Source organism: Colobus angolensis, unplaced genomic scaffold (genome assembly GCF_000951035.1).
Source record: "Colobus angolensis palliatus isolate OR3802 unplaced genomic scaffold, Cang.pa_1.0 Scaffold491, whole genome shotgun sequence".
NCBI lineage: Eukaryota > Metazoa > Chordata > Mammalia > Primates > Cercopithecidae > Colobus > Colobus angolensis.
In genome coordinates this window covers 2,965,061-2,980,679 of record NW_012118388.1, presented here as the reverse complement: position 1 = coordinate 2,980,679, position 15,619 = coordinate 2,965,061, and the positions used below count along the sequence as shown (strand labels likewise).

Below are 15,619 nucleotides of genomic sequence, written 5' to 3'. Positions count from 1 at the left end.
AAACACAAATATATTTTTTGTAGGGGAGCTTATATGGAATCTTCTCTGTAAGACTCAAAGACTTACATGTGGCAAGTTCTCAATAATGTTCACGGAATGAATCAAGAATAAGCAGTGTGAGGTCTGGTGGGAAGGGTCTGGAGTCAGAAAGACCTACGTGTGACTCCTGGCATGACTGTTACCAGATTGATAGCTTTCTATGCTTTAGTGTCCTTATGTACAAAATGAGGTTAATTAGACTTCCCTCAGAGAACTGTCATTCTCAGAATAGTGCTCCATAAAGGGTAGCTGTTGTTACATACATTGAAGTGGAGTGGAGGGAGGACCCTCAGAGGTTATTGCAATCTACTTTTCAGCCTATTGTGGCGGGAGCCAGTAACCATTTAATCCTTATTTCTACTAACATATAGATGAGATTGGCAGGTGTGAACAAGAATGAATGCTGAAAGGTCGGGATAAGGAAAATAAAGGGCATATGGAGGAAGGGAAAATGGAGAGAAAGTAAACAAAGCGATGGTGAGAAGTTAAAACATGCCATTGATAATTGTTTCAAAAACCAGGACACCGCTACCATTTAACTTTGCCCTTGACTTAAAATAGCTGGATGTTTATTCTTTTTTTATTTTTAAAAGAGTTTCAAAGCTTTCCTTTTCAGTTCATTAATGTTCAAGTCATTATCTAGGCTTCTTCAGCTGGTCCTCTTAGAAAGGTAGTATTTTAAGTACTAACATTCATCTATACATCATCTATTTTACTCATTAATTCATTTATTAAGCTATGTATTCACAGGTATTCCTACTATGTGCTAGGCGTTGTACTAGGGGCCTGTGTGTGTGTGTTTTGGTGGGTTGGAGTGGGTAGACTTCTTCCCTTTTTTGCTTTTAAGTTTGGTTTACTCAGCTTTTTTTTTTGTTAAATTAAAAGTGAAGCTCCTGAATTAAAAATAATCAGACTATCTGGGAAATTAAAAACAACAACAGATGAAATATTACAAATCTAGTAAACCAATTAGTCAAATATGGAGAGTGAAAAACATGCTTGGAATGATTTTGACTCATGTAATTACCTTAGAATAATTTCTTCAGTGTCTCTAGGCAACAGCAAATTTAATAAGAAACAACTGGTAGAGTTTTTTTTTTGCCTTTTTTTTCTTTTTCTTATGTTGTCATAAAAGAGCAGCTTGTCTATCTCTCTGCTATGTGGTATTAGATACAGGTTAGGGTAGGAAGGCAGAAACATCTAGAATGTAATATTTTTCACTTAGCGTACCTCACCCGTGTTTGATGAAACATTAGTTTCATTAAGGTACAATTGACCCGCACAGGTAGTTAAAAGCGTTAGGTAGGGGTTAAACTTGGATGGAAATAATAACAAACTAAACTTTGATAAATGACAACCAGTAACAACAAAATTTAACTTTTATATTTCGACATCAATGTTTTGGGTTCCCTTTTGAATTGAGTCTTGCCTGCTCTCTTTTGAGTTAATTGAGTAGATTATTGCTTTACGTGATATTGAACAGAATGCATTTTCTTGGGTTTCAGCTACTTTTGTGGAGGAATTTTCCTCAAGTTATGTGGGATGTGGCTATAGCTGCTGTGCCAGTCTACTTGGCTTTTCACATGACACGTAGTCACATAGACATCCAAGGCTTCACATACATCTTTGCCCATTTGTATCATCTGCGGAAGGCAGTTTCTAACTATTTGGGGGACAAATGAAAGTTCATTAAAAGAAGGCAGAAGGTCAGAAGGGCACTTTGGAGTATTTAAAAAAAAATCCGTACTAGAGAACATTTAATCATAAGTAGCTTATCCTTCCCAAAGGGAATGCAGTGTATTTGCATCATTCTCCTCGGCAGTTAACCTTTTACATTTCATGCTTATGACATTTCTGTCAGGCGCTCTGTGTGCTCCAATTAAAGTCAGAGGTCTTTGGACACAGTTCAAGAAGTACAGTGTCTGGATGGGAGCTTGGCGCAGGGCAGTTTGGATAAGGGAGGTCATGGACAACTGCAGGGCAGCTGGATAGGAAAGAAGAACCCAGGATGTGAACAAGTTGCTGGGGGCATACTTCCTATGGAGACTTATTGGAGGTGTCATTTTGGGTGTGGGCTATTGAACAGAGGAGAGCAAGGAAAGTGTTAGGACAAGATTTCCAAACCAGGATATAAATTTGTGCACATGGATATTTGGACTGAAAAATCAGTGCACCTGTGCCTACAATCAGGCAGTAAATGGTTCAGTGGTCTCAGTAAGAGCAGGGCTCATTTGGGAGGCAAACTGAAACTCTGTTTAAGCAAAGTGATTCAGAAGGAGATGTTCAGTATAGCCTTCCCCTGAGAACATTTCCTCCTAAGGTATTAATCAGGGCACCAGGCAAAATACTCCACAATATTGTTCCAAAGCTAAGAATGTAACTCAGAGACAGAAACCATGGAAACCCACTTATTTTCTGAAATGTTGCCTCTCTTTGGAAGATAAGATGACAGGATGAATAAGCAGATATGCTTTACTTAAAGGTTATGCGTGAGTCAGGGTACCCCCTGAATGTCTTTAATATGTTAAATATTCAGGTAAATGTCTACATAAAGTGGTACACATAAAAGTGAAATTATAGCATAGATTGGAAATTTAAAAATTGCTATAAAAGTATAGAGTTTACAGAATTTAACATTTGTAAAAAATTTCTGCAGGATCTGAGGCGCAATTTTATTTTTATGATTAGGACTTTTAATTAAGTTTAAAATCCTGGCTTTTTATGTTTAGCTGTATGACCTAGGGTGAGTTAGCATCTGTAAGTGTCAATTTTTCTCATCTGTTAAGTGTTACCTACCTAATAGGGTAGTGGTGAGAATTCAGTGAAATCATATACATGAAATGTTTAGCACAATGCCTGGTCCACAGCAAATGTTCCACAAAAATTAACCCCTATGGTAGCATTCTAGCCTTTAAGCCATAAAAAAAATCATAGATTATTTCCAAGTGGAAATATACTCATCGGTTAGTCTTCTCAGTTTACTCCAAGAAAAACACTCTTTGTACTAGCATAAAGAAAGGAGAGCACTTGGCCAAAAAATAAAAATACCTGGATACAGATCCGTGCAGTGTTGTTCTAATTTCACCTTTTGGTAAGGACTAGTGTTTAACATTTTTTGTACACCTACCATGTGTCAGGCACTCTGTATTCACAGCAGTCTTGTGAAGTGGCTGTAAGTGTCCCACATTACAGGCAGGGAAACTGAGGCTCAAAGAAATGAAAGAACATGGCCAAGCCTATGTACTATGTCAGCAAAACAGGGATTTGAATGCCAGAGGCAATGCTGTTTCAGTTCATCTCACAACACCTTGGAAGTAGAAAGAAAGAAAGGTTCATGGGCAAAGTCTGGCCCTGCTATGGACTCCACGGTAGTAGCAATATTTCTATTTTGATCTTCCCATTAAAGTCTTATCCTGTAGCTGAGGGGCCTGGCAGAGTGGCAAATGTCACCCTCGAGCAAGCACGTAAGTCAAGTAATAAATCACATTCAGAGTTTGAGTTACTTTCCCTGCTTAGGGATTGTGAGTGGCTCTCTCCAGTTCAACTTCATCAGTTGGCTCCATTGCTACTCAGTGCTAACAGGAAATTGTACTGATGTAGCTGGTAATAAGAGCTTCTCAAGCACTGTGGGTACTTGTTTAGGAGAAAGATTGAATTTAAAAACATGCACCTGAATTTTTTTTTTTTTTTTTAGCAGCTTTACAAACACCTGAGAAGAAAATGTTCTGTTATCAGATAAAGCTGCTTTGGCAATGTGATTTTTATAATGCTGGGCAGTAGGGGAAGTTGCTGAATACAGACAAGGCATAGTTATTTTTTCTCTTCGTGTGTTGCTTTGGAACATTCTGTTACTTTTATATTTTTAACCAGATAAACATGCCTCTATAGGTCACAAGAAAACAAATTCTTTACTTTTTTTTTTTTTGTAAATACATCTTTTCAGGATCATTCCTTAAAGCAGTTTGCTGATGATTAGAGATATTTGTCTGTGTTTGGTGTTTTACTATTTCTAGAGCATTTGCATTTACAGCTCTCCTTTCATTTTTCAGCTGGAGAGCACTGAACCGGGCTTGCTTTGAAATCTGAGTCTACCCTTTACTGACTCTGTGACATTAATTAAGTCACTTTCTCTCTCTGTGCCTATTTCCTCATCTGTGAAATGGAGGTGTTGGTGCTTTCTTTCTAGGATTGTTGGTTTTAATGACTTAATGTAAGTGTAAGTGCTTTGTAAATTATACAAGTTCCTTTAAAAATGAACCACTACTGTTACTATTACTTACATTTAAGTACTAAACTAATTTGATATTCACAAGGAGTATTGATGGATTCATAGCATCATGAAGATCTAAAAGTTGTAGTGAGATGCGAGAAACTGGGTAATGAACAAACGTGTAATCAGTAATTTACCAAAGAGAATAGGGGGACATAGAAGGAGATCCTAAGTGTAGTTGGAGCTTTTTGGAGAAAGGAGAGCAAAGGTACAGAACATACTTCAAAGATTTTCTATAAGAGAGATACCTGTCCAGTCCACAGAGGTTGCTGTGTGCCATCATTTCACAGGCACTGTGGAGTAGTCAAATGGGTCAGTCCCTGACCTCCCACTTCCAAGTTGTGTGAATTCCTTAACTTCTCTGAAAGAAGTGAAGGTAATAATACCTACCCTCACCGGGTTATGAAGATTAAATGGGACAATATTTGTAAAGTGCCTGGTGTATACTATGGCTTATTAAATATATATCTCTCTTCATCTCCCTCCTCCTTCTCCTTTTTAATTTTTGGTTCGGAAGGAGTTCTAACTAGGCAAGCCACTATCAATACTACTAGGAGCTTATGTGCTTCTCAGAGCATTCAGGCAAGGCCTAAAAGCAATCAGTAGAGTCCTGGTTAATACTAGGATTACTCAGAATGCTGCGCAAGCCTGTTAATGGAGTTTGAGTATATGTAGCCACTTCCATTATCATCAGATGCAGAGAAAGTTGTAAGTGTTCAGTATGTGGAAAGACTCTAAAAGGAGGTTTTGAGGGGAAGCAAATAGGTGTATGTGCAGTAGGAAAGGTTTGCAGGGATTAAATTCAGGACTCCTTCAGAGATAAGGGTTCTGTGTTGAGGAATGAAGAAAGTAATCACCCACTTATGCTGGGATCTTGGTGAGAAAGTCTTGCTAAGGGATGCCTTGATAAGAATTGAGTTTTTCAAACCATAGAGTTGATTTATTGGGTTATTTTAAAAGTATTTATTATCTACTATTTAGAAGCACTTCGAATCTTTGAGAAAACAACTGAGGGGTTTATAAATGCAAACATTTCAATTATATAACCTTTTAAGAATTGTTAATTTCAAAAACATCTAGATAAGGATGAGCAGTCAATGATTTTAGCTATTAAATATACAAGTGCTTGCAATTAATCAAGTAAAATGCAAATCATTTGAAGAGAGGAAGCCTTTTTTCACATTGTCAGTTTTAAACCTAATGAGATCTGTTTGTATAGCGCAGTGAGTATGGACAAAATGTGGTTGTAGCACAGCCACCAAATACTTTTCTATATTTCAGATCTTTTCTATAGTCCTCACTAAAGGCAATACATTAAAGCAAATGAGGTTTTGAAAGCTGTCTATATTCAAAGATGGGTAGACTTTAATTTGTTGTCATGATTATAACACAAGAAACTCCATCTTTTAAATGTTTTCCCTGTGTGGGTTAGAAAATGATTCTGGCCTTTCCTGTATCTGTTTCTTTTGTGTTTTTTTTTTTTTTTTTGCATGTGATAATACTAATAATCCCATCTTACATTTAAGCTTTCTGGTTTTTTCATGTCCATCACCTTATTTCAAGCCAAGATAATTTTAGAACATTACTTCTTACACCAGCAGTTGCCTGACTGTACTGATCTCACAAATTAAGCAGGAAAGGATGTTGAGAAATGAGGTGAACACCTGTGAGCAAATCATCAAAGAATCAGAAGAGGGAAACTGTGAACAGAGTATTCGTATAGAACCTTCTTTCCAAAATATAATGGTTGTGACTGGGGAGGGCCTGAGAGAAATATGATGGAAGGACAGGGTAAACACACCTGTAGGCTTGTCACCTGTCCTAAGGTGAGAGTAGGGACTGGGGCTGTGAAGAAGAACTGTTGTTTGTGTACCTACCATGCACCAGGTAGGTGCTGGTAGTTTAGCACACATATTTTTTAAAAGGTAGGCATTGTTACTACCATTCTGCAGGAAATAGGCTCAGAGAGGTATGAGTAAGTCATCAATATGCATTTAAAAATAAATCTAGTGTTGATATACTCAGGTGATATTTATAGTAAAATTTCTATTGTGGCCTTCTGGTGCGTTTCCTTAGTCTTTTTTAGAAATTCATATGGAATTTCTAAAGGCTGACCGTGGTGGCTCACACCTGTAATCCAAGTACATTGGGAGGCCGAGGCGGATGCATCACTTTGAGCTCAGGAGTTCCAGACCAGTCTGGGCAACATGGTGAAACCCCTTCTCTACAAAAATACAAAAATTAGCCGAGAATTGGTGGCGGGTGCCTGTAGTCCTAGCTACTCAGGAGGCTGAGGCCAGCTGGAGAATCGCTTGAGTCCCAGGAGTGGAGGTTGCAGTGAGCCAAGATAGTGCCACTGCACTCCAGCCTGGGTGACAGTGTGAAAGCCTGCCTTTAAAAAAATAAATAAATAAATTCAAATGGAAGATTTTATTGTGCCCCTGAAAGTGAGAATGGCATGTCTATATACAACATGGGACAAAGTCAAAATAGAGGTAGTTGTGGAGTATCTCAGTGAGGGCCATACCTGAGGATACTTTGTTCTAGAACCTGGATCTGGTGCTGGTCTTGTTGATTTTGCTTCTTCATCTCTTCTTGTTCTTTTCCGCTGCTGATTCCATCTAGAAGCCATTTCTCCCTCAAGGCCTTTTTCTAATGTCAGAAAACATAAAGATATATTCTTATATTGGTCAATAATTTCCAAAATCTCTTACTGCTTTCAAATCTTATGAATTTCAATAGGTGACGCGTTAAAGAGGAATTATTTTCTCTCAGTGACTTGCCTGAATAAATCTGGTATTTTCTATCATTGTAACCTTCTTGACTCTATTCAAAGCTGGTGTTTATGCATCTAAATCCCATTTATACTTCAAGGTTTAGTTTGGGTCTCTCCTTCGGCATGAAGATCCCTGGCCCCCATACTCCTGGCAGCCCCATCCTGACCCTCACTTTCTGTCTTCAGAACCATGCCATACATATGTTTATCACAGTCATAATGAGACCTCGTAATATGATGTCTTCAGTGTCACCTGTTATTGATGGGTATATATCTTGTGTCCTTAACAAAGTCAAAAGCTTCTTGAAGCCATTTTGATACCTCCCCCTGGTGACAGCATGCAATGACTGCTTTAAAAAAATCTTTAGTGGGATTAATCGGAATGGTGGGCAAAACAGAAGGTTACTGTTGTACCTTAAACATATTCAGTGTTATTCTTAGGCTGTGTGGCAGCTGTTTATTGTTTGGCCTACTTAGCTCCTCTTCTTTCTTCTCAGAATCTCCCTGGTTATAGACATTCTTAAGTGCAAAATTTACTGATCTGTCTAAACGTTGGTGTTTTCGTCAACTTTAACAACACACAAAAAATTATATTTCACCAGATGGAACAAACAAAAACTGCTCTTGAATTTGCATGAGGAAATTAAACTCCTGGACCTGGAGTTTAAAGACCTAAGAAGACCTAAAACAAATGAAAAAGACCTCTAAATGTTGGATGGGCTTTAATTAGCATGTAGGCTACATCTGAATTAGGAAGCGTTAGATATATATGGTCATGTTATTTTCAAGGAGCTCAAGTTTCTCTTTTTCTCCTGGAATGAAAGGGCTCTTATTTTGTATCTAATCTGCCCTATAAATTATTTGTTCAGTTATTCATTGTTAATTATTCATTGGGGGTTCACTATATTTAAAATCCGTGAGGAAGAGAATGGAAACTTTATTTTCTGGGACTTCTTTCTCTTATATTGAAATTTAAATGAGAGTAAATAAGAATAACTTTGTGTGTGTGTGTGTGTGTGTTTAAGGATGCTAGAATAAATACCACTGAGATACAAGTATCTCTGAATTAAAAAAACATTTAAAATTAAGTTTAGTTGTGATACATAATTACCAAAGGATGGTTATTTTTTACTAAGGCAATGACTTTTAAATCTTTTTCTCTTTTAAAAAAAGCCAATACAACATTATAACTTACAACGTTACAAATAAATGTTATATGGAACTATAGTTTGGAAAACAGATGAATTCTGGACCTCTCTAATTGAAGCAGTGAGGGGGCCTGAAAGCTTATGCATACACAGAACATGGTTTGAAAACCACTAGATTAAGTAAATAACAACTTCACCCCCGATTTTCACATTTGTGTTGGCCTTTTCAGAGTCTTAAGCAATTGCATGTGGACGATATATACCATAAGAGTAATTTGTATCATTCCACTCTGTGACCAGAGATTCTTTACTCCAATGTTATCTTAACCATTGATTATAGCTGTTTAGCTGTTTGCAAAAATGTTTTCCTGCAGACCCAGTAAATAGGATTAAGATTAGTAAAGATTCAGCTCCTGGGGTCAAAGATGCTAAGAAACTCTGAATATAGCAGCATTTTAATAATTTACCTTGATTCTAATTTATTTTTATTTAATGGAATTTTAGCCAATGCTTAGGAAAGAAGACAATAACACCTATAGAGGTAAGTTTTACTCCTTACAAACCACCTATAAGAAGAGTTCCAGTCAATGGCATACATAGCTCTGTAACGAACACTCAGATGGGGGGGGTCTTATGAGGCTGAATAACACAGGGTAGCGAATCATTCTTGTGATGTGATTAGGTTAACGTGGGGCTGTATTCTTGGTTCTTAGTCTGGTTAGAAATAATTTTAATTTTAGTCTTACCAAACTTTGTTCATACTTCATAAGTTTTCATTTATGCCTGGTGGAGAACTCTTTGAACTTAAATATAAAATGTTCAATTTGGATATGCAATCAAAATGATATATGATGCAATCACATACATACTATAGTAATCAAAACAGTTATTTTGCTTTTATGTCACAGTTTATACTTGTGCTTTAGTATATGAGGCTAATGAGTATAATAAAATCTACAGTGAAATTCAGAATTGAAAGCCATATGAACTAAATGAAAATATGTGACATGCAGGTGATAGATCTTTCTGCAGTTTTTATAGGAAAAGGTTTTCCTGAAGCACTTCCATATCTACCCAGAAGTTACAGTAGAGTAGGAATAAATTGATTTCTCATAGATTGAATTGAATGGACTCACGGAAATCAAAAATTTTTCAGATTGACTGTATTTTGTGTTTCCTGGTAACGTGAGACTGTGATCATATTACTAGGCAAGAAGATCCATACAGGAAGAAAATCTCGGAATGGTTTGAATATTAAGATGTTAAAAATGTCCCAGAAATTCCCTTGCTAGCACATTATGAGAATGATCATCAGGTTCAGGAGCTAAAGAATATCAGAGTTATCAGAGTGAGTTACTACAACTGTTTTGAAAAGTGTGTATTCTGATATAGGAGGAACACTTTGTAAATGTTTATGCTTACGTTGTGTAATGTGTGTCACTGAAGTATAACGAACTAGCTTGCAATCAGGAAAGTGGAGAGGATAGTCATGAAAACCAGGACAAATGGATGAAGAGAGTAAGAGACAGGCTATAGAGGCCAATAGAGCTTTCTTAACTTGGTGAACACATGGTAGAATTGTTTTTAAAAATACTTTCACACAGTTTGAACCCCATTTTGGAAGGATGCCTTGTAGCTGTTTGGTATAGCCAACTATTTTCTGCAAACCTTGGAAGAATGTGCTCTACTGAAGTAGCCACTCTGTCTCCTCTGTGCCCTGTGCAGTTTATGCCTCCCATAAAGTGTTTATCACAGAATAACTGTCATTGTGAGTTTATGTATCAGTTACCATTTTAAGGACACAGGCCAAATTTCACTTATTTTATATTCTTAGTGTCTAGCTTAGTACCCTGTACATAATATGTACTTAATAAATATTTATTGACTAAAGGTCCTATATACATCCATATAAATTCTACTTATCAGTTAAGACTCAGCTTGAATCCCATACCTTGAATAGTGCCTTCTTGACCACTCCAGATTAAAGAATACTTATCCTGTAGTTTTAATTAAAACAACTGTCATTTATCTTGCTTATTTAATCTTGAATTTCCCAAATTAGGACAATGTGTCGTTTCCCCCAACTCCCAGCCCTGCTCCATGCCACACACACCCGTTTTGGCCAGTGAACAGCTTGGGAAAGTGGATAGCACTTTTGTGCAGAGAAAATTGAAATCTTTTGCTCCAGGTATAAGCATCTCTGAACCAGAGTGCATGATTGGCAAAGAAATATGGACAGGATTTTAGCACCATCATTTCAGGTACCTTTGTGCGGTACACAGTCTGCACAACTGTATATGGCGGTCCAAAACATGATAACTGTTTTGATTGGATTGGATCAGGAGAGGTCCCCTGTGTTCTGGAGAGCAAACCAATAAGCAAGATCATGTACTACTTTCCAGACTGTTTTTGGCAAATGCTGAAATGAGGTGCTACTTCAGAAATGGACCTTTCAGTGAGTCAGGCTTTTCATGTGAAACTTACTTTCTAGAATGAACTAAGGGGATATTTAAATCTTCTCGTCTACTGTGAGCTCCACTGTTTTGTGGTTACCCATTCTGCAAGGACAGTAATTGCCCATTCTCAAGGATAGCTAGAGAGCTATCATTTTACTCAGAAGCAGGAAGTAGTTCATTGGGAGATCTGGATTGTGTGTATTGTGTGTGTAATTGTGTGTGTGTGTGTAAATTGTGCATGTGTGTGTGATACAGAGAGAGGAAAGGAGAGCAAATGATCTCTGGTTTTGGAGTTAGAAATGACCTATCTAAAAAACTTTCTGGATTTGATTGTTGACTTCATTTGAATTGCACTGGAACAACGTGGCACATTTTTTTTTAAAATTTCATTGATTTTCTAGGAGTGCACACTACATTTCTTGACAATGTATACTACTCATGTAAATTCAATGTGACATATTGGAAGGGCAGCAGACTAGATATGCTTTGAAATTATCCATCAAACATCGGAAATGTCAAGTTGTTTAGAAGCAAAGAAGCAAACAGAATCCAGAAAATGAGGCTAATTGGAATCTTAAATAATGTTTCTTTTCAGAGGCAGGTACTTGTTCCATTAGAAAAATGAAGTCAGTTGCATTCGGCAAGTTTAACTGAACTTTGTAGACCCCATGAGTGTGCAGCCTTGTATCATTAAGGGGATTCATTAAATCTATTGATAGCAGCCCTGCCAGATAAGTAGTTTCCTGCCTGGGCCTTTTCACAAGGAGCTGCTGTTTGTCATTTGCTTGCATCCTGTCACTAAGCTAAGTAATAAAATGTTGAAACTCAATGTGCTTTAATTACAAAATGACCACACCCAGTGAAAGATGTAAAATCTGATTTTAAACATGGAGAGTTATTTCTGGTTATGATCTCATGGTCTGTCAAAACAAAATAAAACAAAAACCCGAAGCATACTCAAGCAACATTGGACTCATTGCACTGAGCTTTTAAATACAAGCATCCTTGACGAGGCCAGACACTGTTCTGCACCCCCAGGGGAACGACTGGCCTTTCATTGATTTCAAAAGGCACTTCCTAGCTGGATCCACTCCCTAGGGATGTTAAGCAAGACTGTGAGCAGGGCCAAATTCTCAAGGCTGAATTCTCAAGGTTGCTCAAGAAAATTGGGAAACTCAGTAATAAAGGATAAAAGTAATAAAACCATGTTTTCAACTTTGCACATGTTTGCTAGAATTGTAGTCTCATATGCAAATATTACTAGCTTGTTGGCCTCCCCTGTGGTTATTACAATGTTAGTCAAACTATCTTGAAATTTTTTTCTTTCCTGAAGCTTTTTTACTATTGAAATTTGAGTACCAATAGACTTTTTGAATACAAAATCATTGAAATGAACTTAAAGCCATAAATTACCTTCAAATGCTGGTGCTTTAGTTTGTCTTCCTCTATTTTCAGGCGCTTCTGTGAGATTTCTTCCTGTATTTTTCTTTTATCCTGAAATAAAAAAGTTCCAGTATATTTTATTTTTAAAATTTGCTTAATTATGTTTCCTTGAGATTGTTGGCACTATCTGAATGGCTCGTTAGTGATTTTTTTTGGCATTGGTGCGAAACTGCTTTGGAAACTCCTATTTCAAAGCAAAGGAGAGCAAAGTGAGACATTTGAAGCATTTTCCTGATGGGAAAGCATATGAAAAGGTACTTTTTCAAAGAGGGCTTAAACATCCTTCTTCACTCCCCTTTTCTTTCTTCCCCATTAGTCTAGCAAGATTGATCTACTGAGTGATGTAATAGAAAAAGTGAATTGTAAGGAGACAGTTTTGAAATAGATGTGAGGAAACGTCGTGAGAAGAGAGACTGATCCTGGCCCAAGGTTTAAGAAGCTTCTGGGTGAAAGAACTTATGTGGCAAAACTGGTCAACCTATGGATCATTAGAAACACTAGGAAGTTGGAAAGTGGGACCGTTTCCTCCTTGTATAGGCTGCTATGGGAAGATAGAGGAAAATAGTTTAGATAGTGCTTCTTAACACTAAAAAGGCTTTTTAGCTCAGGTAAAACAAAGCTCATGAAGATATATTGTATCTTTCACCAAGTTTAAATTACATTACTTCAGACAACCCAGAAAGCATAACTACTAATACAAAAAGGTTGTACTTTTAAGAAAATATAGCAAATATACTAAGTAGAGCCTGGGTTTGACTTTTGCCTCCTCCACTTACTATCTCTGTGTCTTGGGACAAAATCCTTAGCTTCTCTGTGCCTCAATGACCTCATCTGTAAAATGAGGATACTGAGAGTACCTACTTCATAAGATGTGAGCATTAAATGAGCTGATATATGTAAAAGTTTCTAGAACAGTGCTGGTCACAGTGCTCTAGAGGTATTTAATAACATTAAATAAATAAATATATAACTTGTTAATCACACAGAAAGCAACACATTAAATCTGACAGTGCTTTCATTAGCTTGAAATGTTTTAGAGATTCTCTGGAATTGTTTGAGACATTTGACTAGTCAGGCAAAAAGGTCTTTATTTCCTCATTTTTGATCAGAGGTGACATTCTCTCCATCTTATTAATATGTGTTGGTTTTAAATCTGCTTTCAAAATTAAAAACTCCCAAAGGATAAAATTTTGTTGCTAATGAAGACGTCCAAAAGAAGTAAGCTATGAAGGTAATTTAGAAGAAGGAGATCCAAAAATATTTGGCAGCATTATTGATATAAGTGCATTATTGATATATAAGTGCATGGCTTCCCCGATGTGACTATTTTGAAGATAAAAACTCTTTTTTGATGTATAATTTCAGGTACATTTGTTGAAGAAAAGCAATATTTTGCTCTCCACCTGTATGCTGTGTTTCTCTTTGCATGTCAGGAGAATATACGATTTCATCAGCTTATTATTATTATTGAGATAAGGTCTTATTCTGTTGCCCAGGCTGGAGTGCAGTGATAATCATGGCTCACTGTAGCCTTGATGTCCTGGGCTCAAACAATCCTCCTATCTTAGCCTCCTGAGTAGCTGGGACTACAGCGTGCACTACCACGCCTGGCTAATTTTTTGATGTTTTATTGAGACAGGGTCTCACTATGTGACTCAGGCTATATCAGCTTACTTTTAAAATTTCATAAGTATTTCTTTTGGAAAAAAAATAGGCAACAGGCATGCATCTTGAGAACCACTTCTTTCTTTGGATGAAATCTGGCCATTAGTAATAAAAACTCTGAAAGCCTCTGTGAGTCAGTTCTTCACTATCTCTAGAGGTTGTTATTGAGCAGATACTAATTATATTTTAAATTCATTGTGCCAAACATTTTGGTAATTATTTTTCAGGCACCATTTTACTTCATACTCATCATAACAAAGAGATACTAAGATAATTTCCATTTACAAAGAGGATATGGAAATTTAGGGGAAATTAACTCTTCCAAGTTTCATCTGACAACTGTCAGAGCCAGGATCTGAACCCAGGCAGTCTGAAGTCAGTCTCCACACTCCTAGCCAATTCACTGTGCCATTCCCTGGAGTGGAAAGTTAATCAAGCTGGTCACAAATTCTGCCTTTTTCTTCTCCCTTATGAAGTACTGTGGCCAGGAGGCAGCCCTGAGACAACAAGCACTGAGTGTGACCTCTCATTAGCAGGGAGCACATTTTTAGCTCCCTAGAGGCTGCTGCATCAACTAGCTCTCCATGAAAAGCCCATAGAGAAGAGCATGTTTTGTGTCATGGACAGGATTGCTGAACTCAGCAATGCCTCCCCACCCCTGCTCATTGCCAGTTTGGGCTAGTTCGCCATTTGTGCTAGATTCATCTTGGGGTTAGTAATCAGGTAATTGAATCTATGGGTAGAGGCATGGCATCTGGAGTATTTTGGCAACACCAGGCTTATACAAGTGTTGCTAAGGAATACTAATGTTTTGTCACTCAGAGGTAATATGATGCCTCTCTTATATCAGTCTAGGTATGTAGGAAGGAAATTTCATAATGTTTATAGGCATGATCCTATTTTAAGATAGGTGTACTTTTTCCTCATAAGATATTCATCAGCAGAGAGTTATTGTTTCTTTGCCAAATTTCATTGGACCCTGTTAGCATTAATGAAAAATAGTATGACAATAACTTGGTTTCAGTATAGCAGAATAAACTATAAGTCAACCTTAAGATGTTTATCTAGCTCGATTGCTAGTGTACCAAAAGTTAGCATAGTCAGCTAATTTCTTCCCAAATTTTCATGGAGTAAGTAAATGTGAAATGCCATCTGCTTCCCCAAATTTCCCCAGCACCTGGAGCACTTCTATAGATAGCTGTTGCAACCTGGCACATCAGACATTACTGGTTATTAATGAACCATTATGAATAACATATTGTTGCTTATTTCTCAATGTTCAACTACCTTGACTTTTTGTTCAATGGGCATTTACCTAGATTTTTAGCCATCTGGCAGCCTATTTTAGCAACTGACACCCACAAATTTCAATCTGTAAAAGATCATCTCTTAATTATTTTGAAAATTAATTTATTCACCTTGTACAACCATAAAGTTATTGTGACCATCTATTAATATGATCCAATGATATTAATACAATCACATATTTGATAAAAAGTAAGCACAATGCTTAAGAGTGTAAGCATTTTAGTTATATTATTGATTAACAATGTGCTAAATTCTAATATGCCTAATCCTGTCAAGAAGGCAGAATTGCCTTCTTGTTTGATTATTGATTTATCCAACACTTAGCTACTTATGTGCAAATGCTATATTCAAGATGACATTAGGAGTTGTGCAGTGTTTAAAAATTATTTGGTAGATGTGAGTTTACATTCTTTTTTTTTGTTTTTTGTTTTAGACAGCATCTTGCTCTGTCACAGAGGCTGGAGTGCAGTGGCATAATTGTAGCTCACTGAAGTCTCTGCCTCTCAGGTTCAAG

The 15,619-nt window shown here is 37.0% G+C and overlaps 1 protein-coding gene across 2 annotated transcripts in view; it reads right to left on the bottom strand.

The window, feature by feature from the left end:
- Positions 1 to 15,619, bottom strand: part of PALMD (palmdelphin) — a 48,684-nt gene that overhangs the window by 20,046 nt on the left and 13,019 nt on the right. For both annotated transcript variants that reach the window (XM_011959415.1, XM_011959414.1), the window contains 2 exons: positions 12,103 to 12,183; positions 6,837 to 6,961 (listed from right to left, as the gene is read on the bottom strand). In XM_011959415.1, coding sequence (XP_011814805.1) covers positions 6,837 to 6,961; positions 12,103 to 12,183 — 206 coding nt within the window. The remainder of the gene's footprint in view (positions 1 to 6,836; positions 6,962 to 12,102; positions 12,184 to 15,619) is intronic.